The sequence below is a fragment of the Symphalangus syndactylus genome, chromosome 8 (assembly GCF_028878055.3).
Source record: "Symphalangus syndactylus isolate Jambi chromosome 8, NHGRI_mSymSyn1-v2.1_pri, whole genome shotgun sequence".
Lineage (NCBI taxonomy): Eukaryota > Metazoa > Chordata > Mammalia > Primates > Hylobatidae > Symphalangus > Symphalangus syndactylus.
The window spans coordinates 129,663,306-129,679,349 of NC_072430.2; the positions used below are offsets into that span (position 1 = coordinate 129,663,306).

At 42.9% G+C, this 16,044-nt stretch overlaps 1 protein-coding gene across 5 annotated transcripts in view; it reads right to left on the reverse strand.

Annotated features, from left to right (window-relative positions):
• DOCK10 (dedicator of cytokinesis 10) overlaps positions 1-15,574 on the reverse strand; it is a 277,997-nt gene extending 262,423 nt beyond the window's left edge. For 4 of the 5 annotated variants that reach the window (XM_063645746.1, XM_063645741.1, XM_063645740.1 and 1 more), the window contains exon 1: positions 15,066-15,571. In XM_063645746.1, the coding sequence (XP_063501816.1) occupies positions 15,066-15,188 (123 nt within the window). In that variant the 5' untranslated portion in view covers positions 15,189-15,571. Of the gene's footprint in view, positions 1-15,065 lie in introns of all 5 variants that reach the window. The other variant, XM_055290801.2, reaches the window with a different exon arrangement.
• Positions 15,575-16,044: the final 470 nt, after the last annotated feature.

Here is a 16,044-nt window from a genome sequence, read left to right on the forward strand (position 1 = left end):
CATTTTTCCTGTGTTAAATGGTTCAGACTATCTTTCAGAGTAATGATGATTGAGTTCCCGTATACAACTTATAGTCAGCTTGTCAGGCCCCGTACATAGAGCACGTGGTTCTTTCCACAGGCTCCTCAGTACACAGTACTAGGGAATATATGGAGAAAGAAGTACAGAGCCTTGTAGGTCTGAGATCTGTCATGGATGAAATGTATTCTCACCTAAACAAAATGATAAGGCCTGGTCAGAGACAAATCCCTACACAGACCTCGCCTGCACACCCAGACCAGGCCCCACTAGTCACCTTTCATGACAGTCTAGGGTCTACTGAATCACAGTGAGCTCATTCTGAGATGTTCATGCCCAGGCACAGGAGCACAGAGGCACTGGACAGCACTCTCCTTGGCCCGATGACCATTGCAACAATGAACATGGATGTAGCTTCAAAACTCTGAAGCATGTTATCACTTGATCCTTGATATGGTTTGGATCTATGTCCCCACCCAGTTCTCATGTCAAACTGTAATCCCCAGTGTTGGAGGTGGGGCCTCGTGGGAAGTGATTGCATCATGGGATCTGTTTCTCATGGTTTAACACCATCCGCCCTGGTACTGTGGTCATGATAGTGACTCTCACAGGATATGGTTGTTTAAAAGTGTATAGTGCCCCCTCCTTCTCTCTCCTTCTGCTCCTGCCATGTAAGACGCCCCACTCCCCCTTTGCCTTCCTCCATGATTAAAAGCTCCCCGAGGTCTCCCCAGAAGCAGATGCCGCCATGCTTCCTGTATAGCCTGTGGATCCGTGAGCCAATTAAACCTCTGTTCTTTACAAAGTACCCAGTCTCAGGTATTTCTATATAGCAGTGTGAGAACAAACTAATACAATCCTCATAAGAATTTTGTGTCTACTAATTTTACAAGGATAAAAGCTAAGGTCTATTAACCTAATCAAAGCCACATAAGCAGAGGGTTAGATTTAAGAACTGTGTCTGGTATTCTATAAAAGATAGTTCCTTCCACTTTGTTTTAGGATCAGAAAGCAGTGCCTCGGGAAGAGTTAGTCCTTTTAATCTTTTAAAGCACTTTCTGAGCATTTTTATGATAGGCCCCACAAGGATGTTCACACCCTAATCCACAGAACCTATAAATATACTCATTTCCATGGAAAAGGGGACTTTGCAAATATGATTAAGATGGAAGACCTGGAGATTGGAGATTGTCCTGGATTATCTAGGTGGCCCAATCCAATCACCAGTCCTTCAGTGGGAGAGGAAAGCAGAAGCATGGGTCTGAGGGGTGTAACATGTGAAGAGCTTGAGCCATCACCACTAGCTTTGAAGATGAAGGAAGGAGGCCAGGTTTAAGCAATGTGGGGGCCTCTAGAAGCTGGCAATAGACCTCAGTTTGTATCCAGCAAGAAAATGGGGACCTCAGCCCTACGGTCTCAAGGAACTGAATTCTGCCAACAGCCCAAGTAAGCATGAGACATTTTCCTCTAGAGCTCCACAAAGGGTCACAGCCTTGCTGATACCTTGATTTTAGTCTGGTGAGACTCTCACCAGACTTCTCACCTACACTACGGTAGGATGATACACAGATGCTGTTTAAGTGCGAAGTTTATATAGTCTGTTATGGCAGCAACAGAAATCTATTAAGATCCTTTGTATCTCCGTAAAGTCACAGCAGCCCAGACTCAAATTCTGATCATTGAGGGCACTGAGACAGCACATGCAGTAATTCTGATCACTAGATTTTTGGCATAATGTCAGCTTACGAGAACGGCTCAGGCCCAAGGGCACAAGTGGGCCTTTCCCCATGCTCATGGGCTAGAGGAACACATTTTCAACTGGCTGCCAAGCATAGGTCACATTTTTGAAACGCCTGGACAGAGTCCCAGCAAACAACAGGTAACACAGACATCACATATTCGAGAAGTAAACCAGGCATGTGTGCCCAGGTTAAGCGAATGTGTACTATTTAAACATCTTTAAAGGTAGTGCTCTATTAGGTTTAAGGCTCATTCACTTTTACTGGAGAGCCCCATGTAAATATATTCTAGATTTCCGTCTTATGATATGAAATTACATGTATTGCAGATGGTGCACTGGGCTGCAGGAGAAAATACCCTGGGTTTGAGTCCTCCCGTGGCATTGCTCTGTGACCCTGACCACATCCATTTAATCCTCCTTGTGACTCAGTTTCCTTCTATTTTATTTTATTTTATTTATTTTTTTTTTGAGATGGAGCCTTGCCCTGTTGCCCAGGCTGGGGTGCAGTGGCACAATCTCGGCTCACTGCAAACTCTGCCTCCCAGGTTCAAATGATTTTCCTCCCTCGGCTTCCTGAGTAGCTGGAGTTTCAGGTGTGCACCACCACACCTGGCTAACTTTTGTATTTTTAGTAGAGACAGAATTTTGTCATGTTGGCCAGGCTGGTCTCGAACTCCTGGCTTCAAGTAATCCACCCACCTCGGCCTCCCAAAGTGCTGGGATTACAGGCATCAGCCACTGTGCCTGGGCTTTTTATCTATTTTAGACTAGATTTTCTTTCAGGTCTAAATGTTTATGCCTGTGCAATCTCAAGAAATGTGGCACAGTTTTTCTTTTTTAATTAACAATATATATTTCATGTGGAGTATATACAGAAATGCCAGCAGAAATAATTTTTAGGACAGAAGATACCTTAAATCACTTAAGACAAATTAAAAATGTAAATATTCAACATTAGCTCAAAAGTATGTCAAAGCATGTTTTTGTGAAGAGACAAATGCTTCAAATAAATATAGCAAAAGTTACCAGTAGGTGGTAGGAATGTGGGTGATTACTAGTTTTTTCTTCATTATTTTCTATATATTTGAACTATTATTGTAATAGAACTCACAAAAGCTTAGAAAATACAGATGTAAGGCCAGGAGAGGTGGCTCACGAGTGGCTCACACCTGTAATCCCAGCACTTTGGGAGGCTGAGGCGGGTGGATCACTTGAGGTTGGGAGTTTGAGACCAGCCTGGTCAACATGGTGAAACCCCATCAATACTAAAAATACAAAAAAATTAACCAGGTGTGGTGGCACACACCTGTAGTCCCAGCTACTTGGGAGGCTGAGGCAGAAGAATCACTGGAGCCCAGGAGGCAGAGGTTGCAGTGAGCCGAGATCGCACCACTGCATTCCAGCCTGGGCAACAGAGTGAGACTCTGTCTTTAAAAAAAAAAAAAAAAAAAAAAAAAAAAAAAAAAGAGAATAGAAAAGAAAAGAAAAAGAAAATACAGTTGTAAAAGGAAACCATTACATGAATGCCAGAACTTTAAAAAACAGAGCAGAGTCATTACAGTGCTCTAAAGCCGTGTCATGAAAAGTCTCTAACATCCTAACCTCAAGGAAAGGAGAATTTTTAAGGGCTAAAATAGCATTCACATAAACTGATAAAATCACACAACTCAGTGATTTAGTAAGGGTTTTTTAAAAAAACATAAACCGCTCTCCATCATGTGACTGGAAACGGACTGCTTTCAAAACCCTGTGGCTCACACTTCTTGGACTTTAATCAATCATTTTTCTGCACCCTTCTCGGGGTGGTCTCCACCTTGTGACTGCTAACAGCATCAGTGAGAATGGCACTAACATCCCTGGGTAGGCAGTGAGGCCTGCGTGTGCTACCCAGGCACCCACCAGGACAGGGGCTGGTGTTGGATTAGTGATCACACCTGCTTAGCTGAATCTTATTTAAGAATATAAACGCATGCCAATCGAGATTTTGTTTTGTTTCTTTTTAATCTTTGAATAGCCTTTGTGGGAATCTTGAATTAAATTCTGCTCAGTTTACTTCAATTTGCTGCTATTGTACAAATATTATATGCTGGTGCTTTGTCACCAACATCTGTCCTCTGGAACGTGCCTTAGAATTTCTTTACTGCAAACCAGGCCCTCAGATTTCCTTTTGCATGCCTAATCTATACTCCTGTCATCTATAAGTACGACATTCTCTTTTCCATTTGGCAAGCATTTAGTAAGCACCTACTATGTGCCAAATATCTTGCTGCCCTGGAAATATGGAGACTATAACCACAGTCTTGGTCTTGAAGGTCTCTCAGAGTATCAGAAGTGTAAGGACAAAACCACACCTCTTCCTCCTCCTCCAGGACTGGCAACAGAGACAAATGTCATTTGGGCTGTGGATAGCTCTACCAGAGATAAGACTGGCTGCCAGGGAAGCGGTGAAAGGTTATCTCTAGTACATCAGCCTCCCATTTCCATACTTTATTATCCTAATGGGTCAGGGATCTTCCCAAGATACATCTGCTCAGGAATGGACTTATACTGTGGAGTGAAATAAAGTCCTCACCATGCCGCCTTGTGCATTTAAGGCTGATGACTAACTGTGGAATAAAATGGCCTATGCCTTTGTATCAGTTGCTAGGAGGACAATGTGGGCACAGGGCCAAAGGACAAATCTGCAGTCTTGAGACCCTCTGAAATCACATTGGGTCCAGGACAGATCATATTACCTTTCCCAGGTGTGAGCAGGGAGAAGGTAGAAGAGACAAAAACCAGGAACAGACACAGAACTAGAAAACGAGAGGTTCCTGCTGCTTTTTCAAAGGCAAGGCAGACAGGATCTGGTAGCACAGTTCAAACTTCTACTCACATATATTCTGCTCATGTGGGTGCTGACACGGCCTGGCACAGACCTTAAGCCAGAGACTGCAACTACAAACATTCAGCATGGAAACTGGAAAGCATGCTTTCTTAAAGCAGATGGGGCTTACCCTTCTCTTCAGGATAAGAAAGAAGGAAATGGGATTGTATGCTTGCCTCTGAGGCTCGATAAGGTCAGAAGAACCTGACTTGCCCAGCCTTTGCCACCACTGGCTGTCTTTTGCCAGTCTCCATTCCCCTAGCCCTGTCCTCAGGATGTGTGAACAGCCATTCCCTTCATTGCATTCTTAAGTAACCATGTTTTTTTATGCTACCATCTTCATTGGTGAAATACAAATGTGGTCATAGATCATTGGGATCAAGTCTTCCAGGTGCTAAAATCAGGTATTTTAATCAATAATCATCTTATTAAGAAGAAAATAAGTTTTATTTTAATTCTTTATGAAAACCCCTTTAAAGGGGTAAGATCTCCCTGGATATTTAGGACTAAAGCATTCTTGTAGGTCTTGGTGTTCAACTCTCTTGTTTTAAAGACAAGAACACTGAAACTCAAAGAAGCTTAAAGACTTGGCCAAGGTTACACTGCTTGGAAACCATTGCTTCCTAATGATAAAAAGATACATTTTTCAAATTGATTGGACAGAAGCCATATAATGGCTTCTGACTTCAAAAATGGAAGTTAATGAATGAACTTTCCCTGTTAGCACTCAGAAAGGTTCTAAAAGCATCTTATCTCTGCATGTTGGTATGCCAACGAACTTTATTACTAGTAGTTTCTCATGTAGGACAAATTTATAGCCCACATAAAGATATGTTTCAAAGAAAACTTAAAATACATTTTTTTCCACTTCAGAATAAAACTTCCTTTGAATGTGACCAATTTTTAAACAATATATAAAACAAAAAATAAATGTCTTTAAATATTAGTTCTCCACATTTGCATTATCTTCAAAAAAGTTGAGTTCCAACAACACTTTTGTTTTTTTGAAGATTACTCAGCTACAATCAATTTCCATTTGTCATTCTAAAAAGCTGTGACAAAGGGACATTTAAGAGCTAATCAAATAAACAATGAGTATTTGAGAATAATTTAATTATCATATTTCATTGAACAGTAAATTTTGTTAAGTTTTTTGTTTGCTTGTTTGCCAAGTCAAATGTTCACGCCTGGGTTCTTTTCATAGAATGTTTAATTTGAAAGGCCGAAGAGTCACTGGTCATTTTGACAGCCTCAATTAGTCATTTAAATTGGTAATTACTAATAATTATATGAAGAAAAATCTCATTATGTTAATCCTAAAAGGTGTCATCTTTTCAAATAGACCCCTTTTCAGATTTTCAGATCCTATTGTTCAACTCTGCCATTTTGGTATTTAATTTACATTAAAGAGCTGCCTAGCTTCCCAAATTCTACATGTCTCAGAGGAGGTATGCTGAAATTAAATTAGAAATACAATATTTTCACATTTAAGCTGCCCAAAATAAAGAAACTTTTAATGATTCGGTACTATTAATTCTTTTTTTTTTTTTTTTTTGACAGTCTCGCTCTGTCGCCCAGGCTGGAGTGCAGTGGCGTGATCTCGGCTCACTGTGACCTCCGCCTCCCAGGTTCAAGCAATTCTCCTGCCTTAGCCTCCCGAGCAGCTGGGGCTACAGATGTGCACCACCACGCCTGGCTAATTTTTGTAATTTTAGTAGAGATGGGGTTTCGCCATATTGGTCAGGCTGGTCTCGAACTCCTGACCTCAGGTGATCCTCCCATCTCGGTCACCCAAAGTTCTGGGATTACAGGTGTGAGCCACTGTGCCCAGCCGAGACTATTAATTCTTCTAATCTCTGAGGCAGACATTTTCACTTCAATCCAACTGCAAAATATTAACGTTTTCAAAGGCAAGTGTTTTTCTGTATTGCCACTAACTCAGTCACATTCATTACATTTTATTATTTCTACCTCAATAAATGTAGGTCAACATTTCGAGTCCAGCAAACAGAAGCATTTATTTCCAGCCTGCTAACACTGCTGTGAAAGATAAGAAGCAAACAAGTCTCACTTCAATGGGGGGGAGAAAAATAAAGAACCATCAATCTTCTTATTTGTAAACAAGAACACCAAAATCAAGACTACAAGAGACAATGTAACAGATGTAATGTTGCAACCCAACCGCGCCCCCCCACCTCATGCTTATCTTGCCAGAAATGTATCTCTATAGAAGGAGAGGAATCAAATAATGCCCCTTTCACAGTTGAAGGAGCTTTTGTTTGCAAACCTTAACTCATTCCGTGCTGGTCCTGTCTTTGGGAAATGTCTGAGCAACAGTGTTCAAAGTTGGTGCCACTCCCAATATCCCAGGTTGTTGGGATGTCATAAATGAAAGACTGAAGCAGAGCAAAAGTAGCCACAGCTCTTCTTTTGTCAAGAAACTCTTTTTTAGAAACTCTTCCTATAACTAGTACTCTGAGGGTTTCTTTTCTCTCACTGCTTTCGCTGATGGATGCAAGCTGCATGTGTAATGCGGTCCTTCCTGCCTGGTGGAGCTGGGAGGCAGTTATAGAGTAGTCAGGAGGAATAGGCTGTGGAGTCAGACTGTGCGATTGTGACTGTGGATTCACTATTGAGGAGTCATTTGATCTGAAGAAAGTTCCTGATCTCTAAGCATCTCTTTCCTCATCTATAAAATGAGAATACCAACCTTTTGCCATATCGTTGCTATGAGGATTAGAAGAGATCGCACAAGTATAGTACTTGGCACACAGGACATGCCCAGTACCTTTCGGCAGGATTGCATTTCCAATGCTTGCCAAGATTTATAGGTAGACTATGAAGAGGATGACAGAAGGGCTCTCATTATCAGATGCTAACAACCTGGACATTTTAAAGTTATAATTCCACTGTAACCTTTCAGTAATGTACATTCAGCCAACCCTTCTGACTTTCCTTAAGCAACTAATGTGCGGTAAGAAGGGGGACTCCACCCCTCTTATTTCCCAATAGCAAATATACTATAAAAGTAGTGAAACAGACAAGTTCTCTCTTTTCAATAGCACTTATATTTCAAGGCAAGAGGGTTGGAAGACAAATAAGAAATGAAATCAATAAAAAGATCACTTTAGATAGTAGTAAGAGCTATGAAGACAACTAAGCCTAGTAATGAGATTGAGAGTGTTGAGGGTGGGGAGCCTGGTGGGAGATTCTCTGGTAGGAAAAGTAACATTCACCTCACCCTGAAACACATCTTTAGGGTATGAACTCTCACCTTCCACTTGGTAATCCAGGATGACCTTCCTGAGAAGGTGACATCTGAGAATCTGAGGGATGAGAAGGAGAAGTTGTGAGAACTCTGGGACAAAGAAGTGGGAAATTCAAGAGCCCAATCACCTAATCCCCTAATTTCACAGTTCAGGAAACTGAGTCTTCAAAGAGAGAAGGGACTTCATCAAGGGTCACAGAGCCAGGTTTGAAATTCTGGTCTCCAGACTCACAGGCTCTGACATTTCCAATACCAACTCCCATTCATTAGAATCCCATGTGGCCAAATTGTTACAAGTGCATAATGGAACTCCAACATGGATAGTCAAGGAAAGAGTATCTCAGGATGATGGTGAAGGACAGCCCATCAAAGAGGTCATGAACCACAATATAGCATATGGGGAAATCAAGATCTTTAACTCCATGGAAGCCCATTCTTACCGCATTCAAGCATGAATTCAAGAGGTATCACTTTTTCTAGGAGTCAATGACTGTGAGAGAGAAAAACATCTTCATGATTTTCTGATTCTAGCAGTTGGATTTTCTGATATCACCAATTATTTTCAAATCCCTAAGGGTTTCATTCGATATCATATCAATATAGATCTTATGTGACACCACGGAATCAGTGTTAATTGTGTGTTGTATTAGTCAGTGCGGGCTGCCGTGATAACATAACATAGTCTGGGTGTCTTTAACAACAGACATTTATTTTTCACAGTTCTGGAGGCTGAAGTCTGAGATCACGGTGCTAGCATGGTTGGGTTCCTGGTGAAGGCTCTCTTTCTGGCTCCTAGATGGCCGCCTTGTTGTGTCCTCACATGACAGAGACAGGGCGATCTCTCTCTCTTCTTCTTCTTCTTTTAAAGCCACTAATCTTATCAGAAGAGGTCCACTCTCATGACCGAATCTACCCCTAATTACCTCCCAAAGGCTTCACCTCCTAATAGTATCATATAGGGGCTTAAGGCATCGACATATTAATTTTGGAAGGACACAAACATTTAGTTCATAACACATCTTTCATTAGTTGAAGTAATTGTACTTAAAAATTCTCTGTAGGAGGAGTAACATTCTCCTCACTCTGAAACACATGTTTAGGGTATGAACTCTCACCCTACAACCTAGAGTGAGAACTTGTGCTGATTTAGATAGCAATTATTTAAGTATGTTATGGAATTTTTTCTTAACCTGGAAAATTAAGTTCACACTACAATTAAGGGGCTAGATGGTAGATGGAGGACAGAACATAACACAAATAAGTAAGAGGTTTCCCTAAAGCCATTTAACAATGAACCAAATCCCATTTTCGTTTCTAAGTGGTCTAAACCTCATCTCTGCTTTAAGTAAAACTTTCAAATAGTTGCAGAATAAACCACATTGTATTGGACCCTCATCAATTGACTTTATCTAAAAAGATCCTGCAAAAGTGTGGCTAAAGATGTAGGTTATTTTCATGTTTCTCAAATTTTAGTGTCCTAGTGCAAATCACTAGGGGATCTTATTAAAATGCATTATCTGGTGTGAGCCCTTGGATTCTGTATTTCTAGCTAGCTCCCATGTGATCTAATGTTGCTTGTTCTTGGACAACACTCTCAATGATGAGACTCTATCACATCATGCTACTATTTGTAAAAAAAACTCCAGGAAAAAAATATCTTGTCTCTTAAGTTTCAGTATAAGTTAATGTTGAATATGTCTAGAGCAAATTTTCATTTATCTGATGGACTTCTTAAATCTCATGGCTGATGGTGTTTTCCTCTTTGACTTGGTCACCAAGAAGCACCTTTAACAAAACTACAGGACTTAATAGTGATGTATTTTATTTACTAGTCCCAATGACCTACACCTGATTACATCTAACTTTCCTAATATTGTTGGTTTTTTTTTCTGGCTATTATTACTTTTCACTCCCCTTACTATATTTTGTTATTGTCGTCTCACATGCATCTTTGTAAGATACTTAGGATCCCTCCTTCAAATAAGATAGAATGTGAAAAAAGGATCCCAACACAACTCAGTTAAATGGAAATACATACTCCAAGACACACAATGCATTGAGGAATTTCAGGCACATGCGAGAGTGGGGTAAGCAGTTGAGAATGGAGAAGCAGACAGTTTTGAAGTAGACTGCAGGAGGATTAACCTTATGCTCTTTAACAATTTTCTTAAGACTTTGCTATATAGGTGAGATGGTGATGGCTGAGTGAGTTCATATTTTAAAGACTTAACTATTGAAATTCTGGTTGCCTTGGGAAGATCTATTATAATTAAGCCTCTGCTATTGCAACTATCCTTAGGAGAACACTGGAGTGAATGCTAACAGGTACTCTGAAGCACTAGTGGGAAGAACAATTTTCCTATTCCTTAGGTAGAACTGCAACTTGGGTAGATCAAAAGGTAACACCAACCAACATCAACTACTCATATCCACCAATTTGAAGATGCTTTTAGAAGCAGCTAAAAAACTGGAAGTTAACCCCTCCAGTTTTCTATTCAAAATGCAGAGGACGTCCCATGTCAGTTACTTAACTTAGAGAAACATGTTTAACTCTATGAGTCTCACTGGCCTCCTCTGTATTTTGCGACAATAATACCTTCCTAAAATGACTGCTCTGAGAATTAAACAGAATGCTTAACACTGTGCCAGGCACATTGTACATTCTTAACAAATTGTTTACCATAATGCATTCATTATTGCTTTCTTTTTCTATGCTAGGCCTTAGAGAATCTGGTTGTGGAGAAAAAGACAGCCAAAACCTCTACATGTTGACTCATTCTTTCAGTCTTTGATCCTTCTAGAAGTTTTCTAGAACCCACTTGTGGTTACTACTTATTTTCAAAGTTATTTCTCCAATGCCCTTGAGAAATAAAAAACATTGGCAGACACATCAGTAACATTCAAACTTGATCTTGTAAACTAAGTTTGTGTTGACTTCTTCTCCAGGCAAAGAGGTCAAGGGATTTTCCTCATATGAAGACATAAACGTGTGATTTCTGCTAAAGCATAAACACCCTTGTCATAAAGGACTCTGTCCAAAACAACAATAAAACAAAACAAAAAACACAAAACAAAAAGACTGTGCTGTGAATGTGAAACAAGCAGGCCCTTATATTGCATGTTGCTTTTAGATCTGGATAGTGACAGAAAAACAAGTGCTTCACTTTCATTCGCTATCACTTTCTGCATCTAGCATATGACTTTTGGGAAATTCCAGTATCCCACACTCAAAAAAAAATCCCTCCTACTCTCAACTCTTGAATGCCACCAAGTTCAGAGGGGAGAAAATTCTTCCTTCTAGGAATTCCTCATGCTCATGTAAACATGTTTACATATTCACTACTTCTCAATCAAAGCTCTTTGGTTGTTCAAAGGTTCCGCTTCTTACTCAAAGCTCTCTAAATTATTAGAAGTCTGAAGAGTTAGGAAACATCAAAGAAGGGAAATGGAATTTACCTAAATAAATACTTTCCTCTCTTTACCCCTTACCCTTTCTGGGTGGGTAGGAAGGGAGAAAACCTCCTGGTTAAGTATAATCACTTCCAGCAGGATGCTTTCTCTTTAAAATGAGTTAATAACAAAATTAGATACAATCAAAAAGGAGTTGCAGAGGAGTTTTTTTCTAATAATAGAGTAAATATAAAGACATTAAAAGTACATGTAACTAAAGTGGTAAGCTCCAGTCTAGGAAATAGATGAACGGCTTTAGGCCAAAACTGACCAAATGATTATTTGATCTCTAGTAAATGCTTCCTTTCCATCATCTGACTGTATGTAGATCTCATCCTTCTGGTTATCTGAAGCCTTCCATTGCACTAACCCACCTAAAACATTCCATAAATAAAACTCTATTTCTCTCAAAGTGACAGATCTGATGGAGTGTTTGCAAAAAGTTAACCTATACTTTTTTAAAAAGTATTTTCTTTTGAAATGCTCTCAAATACAATATATATGCAGAAAAGTGCACAAATCCCAAATGTATATCTTAATGAATTATAGAAAGCTATCTAAATGAACTAATTCATGGTAGGGTACAGATACACTTTATTCATTTTAAAAGATGAGCTTCTTATCAAAAAGGAATTTCTAATTAGTGGCATTACAACTTTGAAGACAACATAGTATGTATATTCAACCAATGTAATAAAACACTCCAGTTCTGATATGAAACAAATGTTTCTAATCATTTTCGGGCTGAAATACTACCCTAGAGAAGCTTGCTTTATGAAACAATTAGGAATGAGATTTCAGGAAATTATGAGAACTTGACTTGATCTTTTGAATTGATCTTCGAATGAGTTGTCTTTCATTTATTTTCTATGGGGAATTTTAGGATAATGAAGGAGCAAATATTTCTCCTTTTGAAATGTATGTTTTTGTTCATTACTGTTCTTGGGAGGGGTGAAGAATAAGGTGGCTCGTGTCTAGGAGTCTGCAAATACATAAGCCTACTATATACAGTGCTTTGGGTAAAAACTGACATCAAATTTGCTTTGGCATACACCTCTACTGTCCTCAACAACTGCCTTAAAATTTGGCTTTCCCAGTCATTACCCTCACTCAGCATCTCCTTGATCTCTCCTCTCCATATTCAAACACATTTTGAAGGCTTCCTGTCTTCTGTCTCTCTCTGTGTGTATGTATACACACCCCATTCTCAGAGACCAAAACTCTCTTGTTAACCTCACAACCTTATCTAAACTTATCGGATAGAGCAGAGTTCAAACCCTATGGCAATCTTTTGGCAATATCCTGGAGGATTTGGGTCCCCAAAACAGAGATTTCAGAAAGGGGACTATATAAATCTAGCAGTAAGATAGTTTTTCCCAGCAGGAGTTTCTAGTGTCTTTCAAATACCTTGCAATAGAGGATGGCTTGCTCCAATACACACCCACAGTTCTATGAGTCTGTACTGAAGTCGGATACCCATAATATTTTCCCCAACATCCTATCATTTTTCTCCCTTGACAACCATGTTTTGAGAACTTGAAACAACAGATACAAACAGTCTTAAGGGATTGCATCAATGTAAGCTTAGTCTCTACCACATAGCCCAATGACAAGGTTTTAGGTTCAAAAGGGATGCTGTATCCCCACAGAATCCCACCGAGTTCAGGTGCCAGCTCAGAGAACTCATCACCTTCCTGTTTCCCTTCAAGAGTTAAGTTATGGGATGGTATGCAAAGCACATGCGTTCTTGCTGCCAAAATAGCAGCCAAAACTGCCTGCCTAGATGTGTAAGATCCCATGAAATGTCTTGGCAAAAGCTAGTTTAGGAGTGTTGGCCAAGGTGCTGAAGCGAAGCAAGGGGAGTCAGGACCACCTTTGCCAGTGAATCTCCCCTCCCCCACCTCTTTTTAAAGACAGCGAGCTTATTCATTTTGACAAGATACCCTAGGATTTCAAATCTGACGTAATTTTGGCGAAAGCAGTGTGTGTGTGTGTGTGTGTGTGTGTGTGTGTGTGTTGTGTAGAAGGGTATCTGGGATACATAATCTTTATAGAAATTCTAGTGCTACAAAAATTCTAGGAGAATCTACATTAAAGAAAACACACAACATTTTAAGCTGTTTATTCCAATTGAACGCTGTGTGTTTCTATCAGATTCTCAGTGAGATTCAGTCCAATGAGTTGCAAAATAAAGTTTTTGTCAAAGGAATGGGAGAAAATGACAAAACCACAATTCTGAATGATCATTCAAAAGTAAAAAGCACTTTCTACTACTGTCTGGAGATTTTCTTATCTCTACTTTTACTCAAATTGAATCTTTTCTTCTAATGTTCTTTTGAGCAGTTTGTCTTTGGTGTTCTGAAAATGTGCACGCTGATAGCAGAACCACATGCTGTCCCTGGCACAGAGTGAGCTAACAGTTGAACCACCTCTGGGTAACTGCGGACTGCAGCTAGTGTAAGTGCAAGAAAAGGCACCCTGGCCACTAGTTCGTTTCACACTCTAATCACCGCCGCCCGCTCTACACCCCCTGGGCACGCGATGCCTCTTCCCTCTGCCAGGCAATTTGCTTCCGTTCTGTTCAACTTTCCGACCTCTGGCTTTAGAGAATAGTCCTGGCTGTGGGAACTGGCTCTAGGCAGCTTTTGGCGCCCTTCTCATTGGTGACTGGCAAGAGTAACACTTTCACACTCTTAAAAAGAGCCGTTTAGTTCCTAATGATATTTACTGGCAAAAAAGAAAATGAAACACACAACCCGGATTCCGGTCCGCCAAACGCAGGCCAAGAGCGCGGCTGCTGAGCCCCGGTCTTGCTGTGAGGCTGTTGTTCCCACTCGCTTCCCGTTTCCACTAGAGTTGATTTGTCTCTTGCCACCTCTCCCCGGCAGTATGGACCTACTGCAACGCAGGAACATCTGGGTTGGTATGGATAGGATCCTAGCGTCAGATGCTGGCTGCTGCCCCAGGGACTTCCCGCGGAAATCACCCAGCACTTAGAAGGCGTTTCAATAAGGAAGTAACCAGTAAAGCATTGCTGGCGGGAGAACCCCGCGAAACATCTTAGAAAAATACCAGAAACCGCTGGAGACCTAATGACCCACGTCTCCTCCAGCCTGTGTTCCTCAGCCCTTTCTGGAGGAGTATTAAGTGGTTTGTGGGTTTTTACCCTGCGGTGGGAGGGTTGTTCCAAGTACATCTGTTTCCGCGATAGTTAAGGTCGGGGGGCCCCTGCTCTAACCAGCGCGAGGACCACGGACTGCATCACTCTCTCTCAGCTCACTGGTCTGTTCGCTGGCGGGTGAGAGGGACGCGCAGACCTGTAGACCCAAGGGTTCCGTTCTGTAGATCCCCCCCACCCCACCCCGGGTCTCTGGCACTCGTATCACTTAGCACCAATGTGACTGGCGGTGCATTCCTGTCCCCTCCCGTCCCGTTAAAGCCCCTGCACATCCTCTCCCACGCTGCGCTTCTGCTGCCCACGCAGCTGCTCTTCTAAGCGTCCCGCGTGCACAAACGCGCCCCCGGTCCTTACGCGTCGGTGGCGCTGCCTCGCTGAGGTGGCGCCGGGGGAGCCCGCAGAGGCGGCGGGGGAGGGAGTGAGGAGGAGAGGACCCGTGGGCTTTGGGGACCTGGGCCCGCCGAGCTTCTGGGGAGGCCGGGCCTCGTTCCCCCCCCGGGCGCCTGGGGCGCGCGGGAAGGCGCGGAGGATGCGCCGCACTCACCCGCTGCTGCTGCCTGCTGCTGACGGCCACCGCGGCGGCGGACGCGGCGCTGTGCCGGAGCTCGGCCGCCTGCCCAGGTCTCAACAGGCTCCGGGTGAACCTGCGGGTCCGCTCACCGGCCATCGCCGGTCACGTCGATCGCGCCGCGGGCCCGGGGCGCGCGTCCCGCCGGTCTTCCCCGCGCCAACCTTCTCTATCCACCCGCCGTTCAGGAAGCGGAACTCGGAGCCTTTCCCCCCCTCTTCCTCGCTCAACTCGCAAGAGGCGGGTTTTTCTCTCTTGCACCCCCACTCTTCCCACCCCCTTCCCTCCTCTGAAGCTTCTCGAAGACTTTCCAAACTCTGCACTCCCCCGGGCGCGCGCGGCCAACTCGGCGGGCGGCCGGGGCCCTGCAGCGGTGCATCTGGAGCTGGCGTCGCGGGACGCGCTTGGGTCGGCTCCTGCCCGCGCCGCCCACACGGGCTCAGCTCGCCGGCCGGGGCTGTCCACACCGCCCGGGGGAACTGCAGGCTGCGAGGGAGGGCGGGGGGTGGCCGCCGCGGGGCTCCGGGCGGGGCCTGTCCAAGGCCGTCGCCAGTCCAAGGCCGTCAGCCTCATTTGGAGGCTGCTGGGGGAGTTGGAGCCCTGGATGCATTTGCCGTTTAGACCGCTATTTTCTGGGTCGGCTAGTGGGTGGGGGTGGGGGCCAAGCTTAGTTCACCCTTCCACCCTTGAGAAGGGGTCAGAGGCTTATTAAAGATCTGGTGGCTGGGATCCCAGCAGCATCGCCCAAGCCAGCGTTTGGAAGGCTCCCTTGCCAGAAGTCCATGTTCAGGGCCTTGGAATAAGCTTCCCCATTCATTCACTCCTTCAATGAGTATTTATTAAGCGCCTACTATATGCCAGCTCACATGTTCTGGAAACTGAGGTTACGGAGAGGAACTTAGCAACTACACTTTAAGGCTGCGTGGAGCTGATAGGTTTTTTCCGGGTGGGGGTG